This window comes from Stegodyphus dumicola, chromosome X2 (assembly GCF_044657685.1).
Source record: "Stegodyphus dumicola isolate Sdum_Otavi_A_Nest chromosome X2, ASM4465768v1".
In the NCBI taxonomy this organism is placed as follows: Eukaryota; Metazoa; Arthropoda; class Arachnida; order Araneae; family Eresidae; genus Stegodyphus; species Stegodyphus dumicola.
The window spans coordinates 32,460,325-32,476,280 of NC_140781.1; the positions used below are offsets into that span (position 1 = coordinate 32,460,325).

The following is a 15,956-nucleotide window of genomic DNA, read 5'->3' on the forward strand; positions in this document are numbered from 1 at the left end:
ACTTATCATTAAAACATTCTGCGACAAGTGGTCATGACAAATTGAACAGCTTGAAGTTAACTCTTTAAAGAGCCTGAAGTAGAATACCAGATAAATAGTCTTGGATTCAGTACTGACATTCACCGCTCGAAGCTGTGATCATCTTTCTTGTTACACACTTCATATGCGTTTAGTATGTAACATATACATATGTGAAAGCAACTAAACTATTCAAATTACTCTCTTTTTTCTTTCAATGAACTCACATGCGCAAAGTATGCGCTTTATCTAAGATATTCTCTAAATTAATTAATTTGTCCCTATATTGTAGTAGTATTCCAAACATTTCTTGTGTCTGCATTTTGGTATAATTTTAAAAAGCGATGTTCTATACGTATATCATTATTTTCTTTCAGAGACTGCCGTGTAGTTAGAGATCCTCAAACTCTCAAGTCCAAAGGCTATGGTTTTGTGTCTTTCGTAAAAAAAGCGGTAAGTTTAATTTTTATTGTAATTGACATAAATTATTATGCACTCTGCTTCATCTAGTGTTTGTTTCATAGTTAATAAAATTTTTGGCAAATCGCACTCAATAAAATATACAAGACGTTAATATTTAAAACATAAACAAACTTTAGATTATTATAAATGTATACTGCAAACGCTCAAAGCGTTTCTAGAAAAAAATCGACATTCTGTTGTCTTTAGAAAGACGTAGTTTCGTATTGCCAATGTACTGAGTTGCTATAAACATATTACGTAATGCCATCTGTTATCAGAACTGAAATAAAATTTGAGGAGAAAAGGAAAAAGTGGAAAAGAGGGTTGTGAGGTAAAACGGGTGTATTCTTCGAAATTTAAGTACTCACCTCTCAACTACTCTCTTTAAACTTCAGGCAGATACTGTTGGAAAATTTAGAGTCACGCTACCAAATTGTTAGTGTATATTTTAGACATAGACATTTTAATTATTTTTGTGCACTGCTGCTACAATAAATCTAAATGAGGAGAATATTAAGATTTGATTCTGGTGTGCCTTGATAGCCTAAAATTGAATAAAAGATAAATGTCAACTTACTAGTATATAGTATCAAAAAAGAACGCATAATAGCTTCACCTATTAAACGCGTATTTACTCATAACATTAACTCTTTCGCATCGAAGTCGCCCCAAACGCCCGAGCATTCAGACATCGGCTGGACGCCCGAAACGCCTGAATAATTTCCTACCCAGTGCTTTCCCCCATCACGTTACTGCATTACTCATTGCTTTCAGGTGTTGTTAAATCACATGTCAATCATTCTTTTGAAGCTGCTAAAAGTAGCTTCCTTGTTTCCTTTGGAACTTGTTTTTGGAACTTTCCTTGTTTCCTTTCCAAGGGGGAACTTCACACAGTGTCAAAGCGTCGAAGAAAGAAGTTTTCGCTTTACTTAAGTAAGGCTATTGTTAGCGCTGTAGTATTCAACTTGTCATGGGGGAAGGAAAAGCATTCCAAGAGAAATTCTTAGATACGGGCGTTTTCGATGTTTGGGGAATTGAGATTTTGCCCTCTCTCGATGCGAAAGAGTTAATGTTGTAGGAGATGCGCATATGGTCAACTGCATAACATGAGTCACATAATGACATTCGAGAGTTCATCGTAGAAGAGCAGGATCTCGAAGAAAGTGAAATCTTTGATACATCGCCGAAGTCGCTAATTAAATTTCGACATCATGCTTGCAGAATACTATGGACCTGTTAGGAATGAAAAATGTCCATCTATTTTTTAACAAAAGGCATTGCTTGATCGATCTCGTTCCCAGGTATGAAAATAAGTTATTAGATGAAGAAGCACGAGCCCTTGCTGAAGAAAGTTATAGCGCCGAATCGGCGTGGGATGGAAAGTTAGTAGAAGTCTTGCAGCATTCAATCACGTGTGCGAGCATAAAGAAAAAAGAGAGAGGAAACTTAAAAGCGGATCTATTTATAGTCGTTTTAGCCAACGTCCTCTGTCACAACGGAAATGGAATTCAGAGTGAAAATGTGAGGGCTTGCCTTCACATTCCCTCTGTCCAGTATAAAAGAAGAACATTTAATATCACGATAACTGAAAACTTGAGTTACACGGCACGTAATCCTCGCAGAACCACTCCGACGTTGTCTATGAAAACTTTATACTACACCTTTTATAGTCCTGCACTAAGTACACAATTGCCACTTTTATAATCTGTCACTGCATTCTGACTTTCAGCATGATCTCGGCATAATTTTGACACAGTCGTTATCAGTCACTATATTCTTTTTATATTAGCATGAGATTTTCACACATTTATGATTTGACACTACACTATATTGAAATTACACTCTATCATTACAATACAGTACCTTCATGTTTTGGCACTATGCAGAGCACTGCCTACTACTACTATGTAATTCAGAATTAAAACATTTAAAAACATTATTGAAACTCATCCGTAGCTAGAGCACATGCTTTTACGTAACTAATTATAAAACAAAGCACCCCAGAAATAGACTCTATTCCTAGGTATATAAATCTAGTATTTGTGGTTAACAAAGGTTTACAGTGTAATATAAGCAAGAGGGTCTCCCCTCGTAGTGCGCTGAAAATACAAAGCCATGTTTTCTTGATGGGCTAGAAATATTTCAGACATAATGCGTTGGATATTGTGGAAGCCAAAGTTCAACAATATCCAGCGCATTATGTCTGAAATATTCCTAGCCCATCGAGAAAACATGGCTTTGTATTTTCAGTGCACTACGAGGGGAGACCCTTTTGCATTATTACACTCTTGCTTATATTGCTTATATTACACTCTTCCTAATACACTCTTACTTTTATTGTGGAAGCCAAAGTTCAACAATATCCAGCGCATTATGTCTGAAATATTTCTAGCCCATCAAGAAAACATGGCTTTGTATTTTAGGTGCACTACGAGAGGAGACCCTCTTGCTTATATTGCTTATATTACACTCTTCCTTATACACTGTTGCTTATATTGTGGAAGCCAGAGTTCAACATCATCAGCCGCCCAGTCAGTATAGTGGTCAGGGAAGCTGTCTGCGATGCCGAAGGGCCTGGGTTCGAATCCGGAGAAGGCATGGTTGTAACTGTCCGCCCTTTCATAGGAAAGGCGGTGGTGGCCCACCTATTAGGTGCATCCATAATAAAGAGACCACCACACCCAGCCTTGTATATATTAAAGGGACTGGGTTACATTTGTAATTGTTCACAATCTGCCATTAGAAAAAAAAGTTAAACATCATCTAACGTTGCAATCAAGTAGTTATCACTCAGCTAAATCGTAGGAAAACTTCCCGCAGCTTGGTATTCTCGATTGTTCGAATCTCTTGATCAACGAGTTGATCAGAAAGCTCAATTCAGCCATGTTGAATCTACTTTCAAACTATATGCAGTCAATATGTTTGCTACATACAACATCACTATTTCTAATTCATTTCTTTTCAGTAGTTTACGAGAATGAAAATTTGTGTATTCTGAATTCAGAAAGAACAGAACGGAGGTCAACATAAAAGAAAAATTTACTCACTAGCTTAAAACAAACATTACTAATACAGCTTTCTTTGCATAATATGAATACTTTTACGAAAATAATAATAGAGAATAAGAATTATGATTGCACATAATAAGAATTTATATCTGCTGTAATATTCATGATATAATGAGTTTCCTTCCAGAAAAATTCCAGCATTTCTAGAAGCATATTTCTTTTCCAAATCTTTTCCACTCTTTACAGTTAAAAGCATATTTTAATGCGATACTGTCTAAATCCCGGTTAGCACGCGATTCACTTAATTTGGTAATCATTTTTCATTTGTTTTAAATTTGTTGTTAAACAGCAAAGAGGAACTGTAATTGTTTCAGTCAAGAACAATGTGGATTTTGTGAAAACGAATTTATTTCTTTCTTGTCACATTAATATGTATGTTTTTAACAGTTGGAATTAATGAGTAATTTTAATGATTTTTTTTTTTTTTTTTTTTTTTTTTTTTGGTAAATGCAGATATTTTTCATTTTATCTGCGGTAGTTTTAAATGCTTAATATATCCACGAAAAAAGTCCTATTTTGAATTCCTATGACCTGTGCATAATATTTTCCCAAAAACCCCTTTCAGTTGTTAACCCAATCAAATCAGTTGTTAACCCAATTTTCAAGAGAGCAATGTATTCGAAATTTGCTTTGAGAACTGGTTTATGTAACATCATGCCAGTTAAAGTGTAAAAAATACTTAGAAATTTATATTTCAATTAATCTGCTTTTCAGTTAGGCAGTTAAGCAGTTTAGTTTCGGTTACTTGGATTTCATTGAAATTACTAAGCCTTTTAACTACTTTAAGGCAATTTTTCTATTTTTACATTAATGAGTTTAAGATTTAAAGCTCTTTCCTACTTACTCTACTAGAAACGTTCACTCCTTCTCAAACCTTTCTTTCTTTTTTTTTTTTTTTTTGTGATTATTGCAAGCGTTTAAAGAAATGAATTACATATTCATGTATTTAATACGTAAAGTACACAGCATCGAAAGAACATTTTGTTATCTTTTGAAATATACTGGAAGTATAAACTGTTTCTTTATGTTCTTGATACTTGGCAATACACTCAAAAACACTGTGGTCAAAAGATGGAATAATTTAATTTTTCCATTAAAGACAATTAAAGACAACAAAGTCTTTAATATTTCCATTAAAGACAATTTTATTAAAGATTAATTCCATTAAATTCCATTAAATGACAATTCCATTGAAGACAATATTTCCATTAAAGACAACAAAGTCTTTAATATTTCCATTAAAGACAATTATTAATTAAAAGTAAGAATACCATATATGCTTGTGTATTTCCCTCCTTTATTTCTACTTATTGTATCGTACGAAAATCGAGAGGAGAAAATTTCCCGAATAATATAATTTCCGAAGGATCAGGTTATAATGAGAATATAGCAAATGAAAAGGATTCATGAATAAACTGACAGTAACTATCCCAATATTATGTATTTAAAAGAAACATATATTACAATATATTACATAGAAATACATAGTAATGTTAAAATTACAGTACCTAATAAAATTTCTGCATTTCTTCTTCTTTGTTCCTTTTGAAGCTTGCTTCGCTTTTATTATTGTCCGCTGCTTTTCCGCTGGCTTCAAATAGTTTCGTGTTGCTGGAACTGTTATCTGAGTCATCTCCTACAGCTTAAAAGTGTTCTGCATCGTCACTGTTGTCATTGTCTACGTCACAGTTCAATCTTCAGAACCATCAAGAGCGTTAGATTTCCCCCTTTTCTTGAAGCTCTTCACAATTATTGCTACATCGATCAAAGCTCGTTCACCCCAAATTCACGAGCAAATCAATTAGTAAGAAAAAAATGATCACAACGTGGACAAATGAATTTCAAAATTTAGAGGGGTTCGCTTTTTAATCGTCTTGAGGAAGGGGGAAAATTGGATGAATATTTAAAACATTTCTAGAACCTTATGCTAAAAAACTAGGCGGGAAATAGGCAAGTAAATACGGTACATGCTAATTTCTTTAAAGCTGAAACAGATATTTTATACTATACTGAGTACACATATTACGTAGGATAGAAAATAATTCAAAACTTTGCTTTCAATACTTATTTGACTTAATTTCTTGTCTGAGTTAAAATTTTAAAGAAATAATGAGTAGTGCTTCTCTTAATGGTTTCTGAGCTCTCTGTCTAAGCAAACTGAGCATGTTCTGGTATCTGAGAGATATCTGTCTGGATTCAGGTTTCTGTCTGAGCGTGTTCTTGATATCTGAGAGATTACAAAAACTTGGTATTCATGCACACTTTTACTAGTCCGTGAAATTATTTCTTTTCCTTTTCTAATATATAAACAACGTGGCTCGCTATCACTAACTTCAGAGAACGAATTGGTTAAATTTAAGAAGTAATTTTCCTTTTCTTTCAGACATCTGTTTGTTCAATATATTAAAACAAAAATATTTACATCTCGCTTAATAATACTGAATATACTCTTCTTTTAGTTCCCCCCCTCGTATGAAGAAAGAGATTTTTGTGTATGATATATTTTACTATAGCTAACGAAAAATAATATTTGGTATATTATTTTAATAATAGAATGACACTAATATTACTGCAAATCTAATTCTAAATGTAAGTAATAAAGCTTATTCAAAAAAGGCAATTTCAGAAATTTTTTAGTTAAGTTCATCTAATAACTAAATATCTGAATTGTATCTGAGCTTTAAAATATTTTGCTTATTGCAAAATAAATCTGGGAGTTAAATGAAAAGGAATGCCAAGTTCGTTGTTATAATGAGAGTAAAATACGTGGAAATCAAAACAAGCAGTTTAGCCATAATCATTAACTGGAAACGCATTTTAAATGTTAACTTAGTTTATAGCTTGACTAATTGTAAATCACAAAATTTACTCAGTTTTCTCAAGAAACATTTAACGAACGGTAATCTTGCTTATTTTGCTTACGGAAATCTTGCTTACGGAAAACGAAAGGTATAATGAGAAATAATTTATAATAAGCCACTAAACCTGAGAGAAAATGTAACAAGCTACTTCTATAACTAATGTGTTAACAAAGAGTGCTAAAAGTATCCCGTTTCCTTTTGATAAGTACTCAGCAGATATATATTGTCCATAATCAAACATTTTAATAAAAATATTTTCTTTGCTTTATGAACGCCACTAGTAAACAGCTGTCCCTCCTGAGAGATTTTAGCTCAATATCGTCCAAGGTAAATGGAAAGAGCAGTCTGCTACCAATTCCTAGTGTTACGATGGTAGATCAATTGCTTTATTAACGCCACTAGTAAACAGCTGTCCCTCCTGAGAGATTTTAGCTCAATATCGTTCAAGGTAAATGGAAAGAGCAGTCTGCTGCCAATTCCTAGTGTTACGATGGTAGATCAATTAAATTCGTCAAATTCTTGGAACAGATAAACTAGACAAAATGCATTGAAATTAGTAGTGTCTAGTAGATAGATTTTTGTGAGCACGAATCTTAAAAAAGACAAACATTTGAGTTACAGAAGCTGACATTTGCAGCTGGATGTGGTATTATTTATATCATAGTAACGCATGAAATAAGTCTTCTCATTCAAGGCACTCTCAACCACGAGGGGACTCCCTTCCGGGGAGAAATTTCATACTTTCAGGGGGGAGGAATGGGGTCAGCCTTTTACTTACCTGTTAGCGATTTAGTTTTAGTTTATAAATATAAAGTTTAGTTATGAATATAAATAATTACTTTTATTCAAGTTTTGGTATTTATCAATCTTTTCTACATTTTTCTTCTTTAATGTGTTAAACAAATTTTAAAATAATCTAAATTTAAATAAATGTCTATGTATTTTTTGAGTTTTAGAAAGGGAGAAATGATCGTCTAGAAATGGTGGAAAGGGAGCATAGGGCCAAAAAGGTTGAAAATCATTGGTCTAGATGAGCTGTTTTAAATTTTTAGAAAAGAATTTTGAAAGTCCTTGCATTCCACTACATAATATATTCATAACTAAAAAGGACTTTATAAAACTATTTTAAATACATTTCAAAGGAATTCAGTCTAGATACTCTCACAAAAGAAAATATAAATTGCTGTATGAAAGAATCATTAAAACATTAGGTGATAATAAAAATAATCTAACATCGTTAAATTTAAAACAAAGTATTTCTGAGCCTCTTATGTTACTTTTCATGCAAAAGTACAAAAATTTCTGATGTCCGTAGTATTTATTCGAACTGCGTGCAAGCAATATCAAATGTGTTTATAAAAACAATGAACATGCTGTAGTTAACATGCTCAAAAGCTTCCAAATGAAAGGTTTCAGAAGGTATTTTTAACTTAAATTTGTTACGCGTCTTATACTCTACTAAACGCTCCCAACATGTTGAATGAATCTGAGTGTCACAGATGCCACTATCTGAAATGTACTAAAATCAGCGCTTCTTGCCTTGTAGACAATAGAGTTTTGAAATATAAAGTAATAATAATTTCTAAATAACTAAAGTACTTTTCAACAAAACCACTTTCCAATTAATAATATTATTCTGAACCAAACCTTAAAAAATACTTTTATCAAATATTAGGGACGTTTGAAAACTCTTAATAAAATTGCAGGCATTTTGAACATTAATAGCTCGAGAATAGTGCCAGAAATCGATAAGTATAGCCTCCAGGTATTTCTAGAAATAAAAAAATCTTGAAAGTCCTATAAATAGCTTTCTTTGTTTGTTCATTAAGATAAAAAAGCTTTTAGTTGGAAATGCCCTCAAGGAGAGGGAAAAAATTAATCTCTGCGACAAAATTAAGGTCGAAGAGATTGATTTTGTCCTACAGGATAAATAACTCACAAATTTTTGTCTGCACACATTTTTACATGAAATGTGCATTATTTACGCATGAAGCAGGATAATTATATTTTCTGATCAAATGCTTCGTTCATCTGGATCTCAAGTTCATGAATCGTGTGTTAAACAAAAAAGCACTTTGGAAGATGTCCCACTGATACAAATATACCGTCTAAGATATCAAAGAAAATTTCCCTCCATATTCAAATGTTTAAGAAACTATACAAGAAAAACAGCTTTTGATCCATGGCTTATCAAAGAAACTTTTATAAATTACTTAAGTTAGCCAGTTCATGTTTTCTAAAATAAAAGATCTGTTACTAAAGAATAAGGTAGATAATCTACATGTTGATTAAACACCAGTAAACTCCAGTTTTCATACGGCAGTTTAACGAGTAAATAAAGTAAAATCAACTTTATTCCTAAATAAAACATCAGTACAGTTTTCACCTTGTAGATATATTTTTCCTCGCTTCATGCATTTTATATAACTAAACGAAACTCAAAGCGTATTCAAAAATCATATTCAGTATGGCAAAGTAGAAAAAAAAACTAATTGGTATAAAAAATTACAAAAAGTGCAAAAAAATTACTATATAGATGAACACAGGCGAAAACACTTAAAAATTAAATAATCCTGTAGCAAATTTAAGTTTTAATTTTAAAAAACAAAACAAAATGAAAGTAATTCCAAGCTGATCAGATAAATCAAAGATGAAATCTGATTACAAAGCACTTCAGAAGCTCTAGGAATATGAAAGGTTGGGGGTAAGATTTTAATGTCTTTTAATTTAAATAAAAATAAAAAAAATAGTTTGACATTTTCAGGGACATCATCAAGAGATTGATGTCTCAAGAAATGTAACAGAATATTAGCCAGTTTCTAAGCTGCAAATACACAATTCAAAAATTCAATTTTTAGATAAAATTTCAGGGACGTCATCAAGAGATTGGTGTCTCAAGAAATGTAACAGAATACTAGCCAGTTTCTAAGCTGACAAAGACACAATTCAAAAATTCAATTTTTAGATAAAATTTTTAATCGTCTAATAAATTAATTCATTTGTGCAATCAATAGTCCAACCCTTCAAACTTAATTTTTTTGTTTACTTAATTTAAATATTTATGTATATATTTCTCATGTATAAAAGCAATCTGAAATAGAAAAAAAAAAAGTTTTACATAGAAAGAAAGCTTTTTTTTAACATCTGCAGAGTTTACCTAATACTTGATTGGTAATTTAAATTTGTCTAAATGTAGGGCACATAAATCAAATAAAATACCAGTGAACATCAAGCAAGAAAATGACCGAGTCGTACATCGTAAAGCAATCTCTATTCCTCGAATAATACACTCCATATTTCCCCTTCCTCACAAAATTAAATAAGTGTGCCTATCTTCTAGGACTTCCGATCAATATTTCTATGAAATTGCCTTGCTTGAGCCAACGCATTTGGACGCATTCACATGGCATACACCGTCACCAACAAGGGACGTGGTGACGCTTCATGAATAGAAGTCCCCCTTCCGGGGTAACATTGCTTCATGTTTGCTTTGGAGTCCGTCTATGTTTGAGCAGGCAGGGATGAAATGACTGAGGAAATGCCATCCGCAATTTCTACTACACGACAATTACATAACTTATGAAATTCGATTATCGATACAAATTGAATATTATTCGATTATCAAAACGATAGTCACTTTATTGGTGGTGGGATCTCGGAAATAAAATTCCTTATTTTAAAGCTGAAGTATACATGTGGTTAAATTTTAAAATCCCTTTTATTTGGCACCACTACCTTTAGGAAAACAGAATATTTGAATTAGTCTGCTGAAATTATAAAGTTTTATTTTATAAGATAGCAGCACGTATAAAGATATCCACTTAAAGTAAGTTCAGGATTGATTGTTATTTTCCTAGTAAATTGCTAATATTTTGAAGACTTTTTTAAATAATGAGTAGCTTAAATAAATACTAATGAAAAATTAAAACTTGGGTAAAATAAGTGTATCACTGTTTAAAATTTAATAGAACCTTTCTTTCTCAAAACGTGTACATAATGCGTATTTATGGTAATTTATTACTTGTTTAGTTAATAATAATGCACCATAACAATGCATTAGTGAATTGTACTCTTTTTAACCGCTGCATATCAATAGCAATTAGTATAAAATAGAGTACACATGCTTTTTAAAAGGATGTTTAAGGAGTGGGAAAAAAAGAGTTTTAGTTAAGTATCTTTTCTTTGTTGCAACCCAAACAAAATTTTATCAGAGCCAGTAAAGCACTGTTATAATTCGTTATTCTACAGATGAGTGTTATGACTTCGCTTGGAAATGCTATTCTTGAAATGGCGGATGCAATGGAATTTTATCTGCAAAGCATTTTCGAAAAGAAGTTATTTTGTTTTTATTGGTATTCTTCTATAGAGTTTGGCACCTTAAAATAGACTTAAATGTGTAAATTAATGGATTTTATTTTTAATGTATGAAATATTTTCCTCTTTATACTACTTTATCGCGCACTATATGAATACTTAACGCGATTTTGGTTTTGACGGAATAAACTCTTTTTTCTACCAGTTTATTTTTCAAGTTGTATTGTTAGTTATTCTGTTTTATGAATATCATAGATTTACGCTGTGATATGCAGATAGTCTTAGCTTTTGTGCCATAAATAATATATTAACGTAAAAGATTGCTAACAATATTACATACTTCTATTTTGTTCTGATCTTTGTTTTTCTTAAATCCAAATCTCACGATTTTATTGGTGCATTTTACTGAAAGCTAAATTGCACAAAAGAATGTATTACATCTATTATATTTTGTAGAATGTATTTTGCTCACATAAAATGCTTATGCTCATGAATATAGAAACTATGCTACACACTTCGCAAAACAGTATTATATATATGGAAGTAGTTATGGAAGTTTTGTAAAACTTCCATAACTCTGGATACTTTGTACATCAAACTCTGGATACTTTGTCATCATTTGCAATACTTGCAGATAAATAGTAAAAAATGTTGCTTGAAGTTATTAATGTAGGAAACTAATGTTTAGAAATAAGTAGTTCCTTAGAAATAATGGACAAAACGAATAAGGAATGATAAAAAATAAGAAATGTATTTCAGTTAAAACAATATTTGTAAATTTAAGTTTTTTATACCTGCAAAAGAAATAATTATTTTGAAAATATTGGTTAATAAGTCTGGCACGGGAATTTAAATTATGCTTAGATTTACAAAAAAAAATTTCAATCAGCGAATAAGACGAAATCACTGCGTGGAAGTGTTATTAAGCGTCATAGATGGTAGTTTCTTAAACAACTGAGATTAAAAACTTTGTAGCACGTTATAAATTTAATTAGATTTTCATATATTAAATATGATGTAAAAAATTTCTGATACATTTTTAGGTAGCGTGCTCGTAGTAATCATAAATCTGTACTAAATACCAAAGAATGAAAAGCGATAAACTGAATCACGTTTAGCTATAATATCTGTTCATCCTGTATAGGTTTTGCAAGCTGACAATTACACAAGACAATGACACAGGCGTTACATTACGTCTATGAAGAAGCTAATATAGTATAACTTCGTGTTTAATAATACCACTCCAAAAATTCAACGAGTTAAACAAAGAAGTCTGACATTTTATGCAAGTTTTGTGCGATAGATGGCGCCATATTTCAAAGCGCTTGAGAAAACGCATGCCGATGAATAGATTATGTTGAACTGTAGATTTTGTTGAAATTCTTATTGCGTTACTTGAAAACCGTTTAAGTTTTAGAACTTGACTGACAGCTTTTATAATATTTTTATGATATGTTTTGAACGATTTTTTTCATATGTATTTATAAATGACTTTGGCATTAGTTGTATTTATTCAAAACTTGTTTTCCATTTTTTTAGGATGCCGAGAATGCGATAGGAACGATGAATGGTCAATGGTTGGGTAGTCGAGCGATTCGCACTAATTGGGCAACAAGAAAGCCCCCTGCCAATCGTTCTCAGAACGACAGTAAGAAAAAAATTCAAAATTTTTATTCAGTTTATTATGTTTAATCACTTCTTGGAGACTGAGTGCTGAGAATAATATATTCTAACTCACTTGAATAATTTAAAGAATTAATTCTTTGATTAATTTTGGAGTATTGATATTCAATCTTTAAAAAATGGAAATGTTAACTGTATTTTTAATACTTAACATTTTCTTAAATTACAATTTTCCTGAAATGTGCTCTAATGAATAAATTCCTAGCTCTTTAATTCTAAGTAAAACTCAATGCTCTCCAAAACACTTAACTTATAAAAAACAGTATAAAGCGTACCTTCTTTATCTAAAATTGCTGATTTAAGATTATGTAATACTCTAAATTTAAGAAGTTATTTTGAGAATGATTTTAAACATTTGATTACAGGCTGTATTCTAGCTGTATTTAAAATATTCTGTATATGCGAAATAATAACTATTCTTAGATTAATATACATTTAAATTTTTTCTATCAACGTAAATCATTGAGTGTGATTACTTTATCACCTGTATAATTTAGAGAAATAATTCTTTGACTGAATTTAGAGGGTTTCGCTCACAATAAACTACATAATAAGTGTTTCCTAAGCTATTTTTATCATAAGGCAAGCTAAAGACCTTTAAAAAAACTGTTCAACAGAAAATGAGATATATATAAAATTGATAACTAAGTTATAATTTTTAAAATTACTTAAAAGCCTAGCTAGATATGTTAAATCCCGTTTTTCAATTTACTTTAATAATGATGTCTTTATTTACACTAATCGCACAAACGAATTTCGCTGTATGTTCGTTAGAGCTCTAATTTCTTTGATTAAAAATCATCCGACTGATTAAGGATTTTATAAATTGCTGAAAAGTTAACTTACAAAGGGAATTGACAACATTTTTGTGCAAATGGAAATATTAACATAAAAAACATTATTTTCTTTAAAAGCATTTTAATTTATCATTACCTATAAATTTACATCTGAAAGAAAGATAAAGCATAAAGTTTGTTTCGTAATTTCTGTTATTAAATTTAAAAAAAAAAAACACGTATAAGATAGGTTTGGGAGAAAATGATGTAACAGAATCTTTACATCAAGGACAAAAGTCACAAGCATAGAAGATACATTATTAGTAAAACATTTTGAGTAAAGATTGCAACAATGTAAGAAATTAAGAGAAATTCCTTCACCATTCAAATAAAAATGCCTGAGAAGTAGTTACCGAAGTAATCTCCGGAAAATAATAATGTTTTAAAAGAAAGTAATTATGATTTTAAACATGTCGTTAGATGTCAATTTTTTTAAATAAAGTAAGTAAGAAATTCAAACTCAAAATTAATCAATTGCATAACTGGTCAAATGTGGCTGAATTGTTTAAAATTAATAAGAGTTATTATTATTAGCAATATAAGGGAAATTACTATACATGAAATTAGCAACGCAAGACGAATTATTTCGAAATCGAAGTGAAATGAAATAGATAAGCTTTAACTGTGTGTATATTTATCGGTCTCCATTTATCTGTATAAATTTATCCATTCAAAATATAATTATGCTGAAATAATTCTTAAAATTTTCATTTCAAATTTGCACATTTTTCTAACACATCAAAGAAATCAGATTCAGTTATCGAGTTACTGATTCTTACCGTGTTATTAATAAAATTGTTCTTCATAGTTTTCTCATTAATTATTAGACACGCAGTGAAAATCTACGAACGATTTTCCTTCATTAATATTATAATCTGAAAAAGCTTTAAACTGCTTCTGCCAAAGAAATTCATTTCAAAATTCTTCTGCTATCTTTCAGTCATAATGCAGCATTCAATATTTTCCTTATGAAATAATTTAGCATAAAATACACATTTATAGATGAATTTTCTGTTATATCCTTATCAATGGAACATGAAATAAATTCAGAAGCAAACTAAATTTTCCATTTCGCCTAAGTACCTTTCAGTTATAAAAAAAAAAAATAAATAAATAAATAAATAAAAGTGAAAAAATCTAAAATTGCTTTTTTTTTGCAATTTATTTCTAAACATAAATACTAACAGCGAACTAAAAATAGGAATTCAATTTAAACAAAATAGAATTCATTGTTAAAAACAAATCACTGTGATTTTTCCAAATTTGAGTGTACTTTTTCGTTTGCTTCAAATAGTGTGAATGTTGCTTTCCAGCAATTGCTACTTTAAGAAGGCAAAGCCAGATAATCAGGAGGTCTGTACTAGCAGTTCTTTTGCTGCCGCGCCCCCTTCCCCCACACACACATACCCACACTGTCGTCAGCTGAAGAATTTTAAAAACATTCTATTATGATCATCAAAGATAATCTTTTAAAGCAAAACAAATATTAATTTAAATATACATTTTGTATATTTAAATTATAATTTATAATTATTTATTAACTATCATAAATGGCAACAGTCATTTTGTTGACCTGGCGATTTCCGTTATTCAACACTTAACAAAGAATTAGGGTTACACTGAATCTTTTCCGTTTAAGGTTATTAAAGTGCTTTGATTATGAACAAAGTATTTAACTTTGTCATGAAACTGAAAAAAAGCATTCCTTTAGATCTTGTAAAGCAGTGAATTACATACTATAATCGCTAGTATATTAAGTATGGACATCATTATTAAAACTTTGATTTTAGAAATTTAACTCAACAACTTTTTATTTATTTACTCAATCTTTGCTTTTTAAATAGCGATGAAAAACTTACTAAATTATTTTTGAAGCAAAGAATTTTAATAAATTTTAAGATGTTATATTTTAAAGTAGGCATTTTATTTAATCAGGTACATCCTTAACATGCATTATTATCAGGTCCTAAATCAGCTGCCTTACTTGCATAATTCACCCCACCAGGGAACAAACGGTTAAAGAGCACTAAATACTTGTAGCTCCTCCCAGATTCTGTCCCAGGCGAACAGACTGGCTAAATGGTTGGTTTTTGTGGTTTGACCCGTTTGTAAAATGAATACGAGCCAGTTTCTTAGTGTCTTCAATGAAGTCATCCCTCCAGTCAAGTAGATAGCTCTTATGTACTTTGCCATATTCGAGTAATCTAACCTATGTTTTGTGCACATTAAGGTCAATTAAGCAATCTTGCATATGATTCCCATAAATAGCTTAGCAATATGTACACTTAATTTAATCTGCACTAAGTTATCTTCTATTGTTTTGAATAATTTTCGTACATTAGTAGATTAACATATGTCTTATAACTGACATATTTGCACTAATATATAAATTTTAAATGGTAATAGCAAATCCTTTGATAAAAAATCGATATTTGTTACTGTGACTGAATGCATCTAGTTTTGCAACTGAAGTAACAGCTGTCAAATTTCAACGTTGATGCATTCAAGATATCTGTTGCCATGAACAACTCTTATTCAAGAGATTCAGAAAACACCCATTAGGGGATTCAAAATAGCCAAAAAGTCATCCATTAGGATATCTCAATCTTTTGTAACATGAATAGATATCTTTTATAGTGCGCAGAGAAACCACAATTTCATTCATCAGTAATCTAACGCAAGCATTCGATAAAATGCAGTAAACTAGAAAAGAA

General features: G+C 30.7%; 1 protein-coding gene across 4 annotated transcripts in view; it reads left to right on the forward strand.

The window, feature by feature from the left end:
- The window catches only part of LOC118180861 (cytotoxic granule associated RNA binding protein TIA1-like), a 554,155-nt gene that overhangs the window by 416,668 nt on the left and 121,531 nt on the right, over positions 1-15,956 (forward strand). For all 4 annotated transcript variants that reach the window (XM_085810190.1, XM_085810192.1, XM_085810193.1 and 1 more), the window contains exons 3-4: positions 396-471; positions 12,263-12,371. In XM_085810190.1, coding sequence (XP_085666316.1) covers positions 396-471; positions 12,263-12,371 — 185 coding nt within the window. The remainder of the gene's footprint in view (positions 1-395; positions 472-12,262; positions 12,372-15,956) is intronic.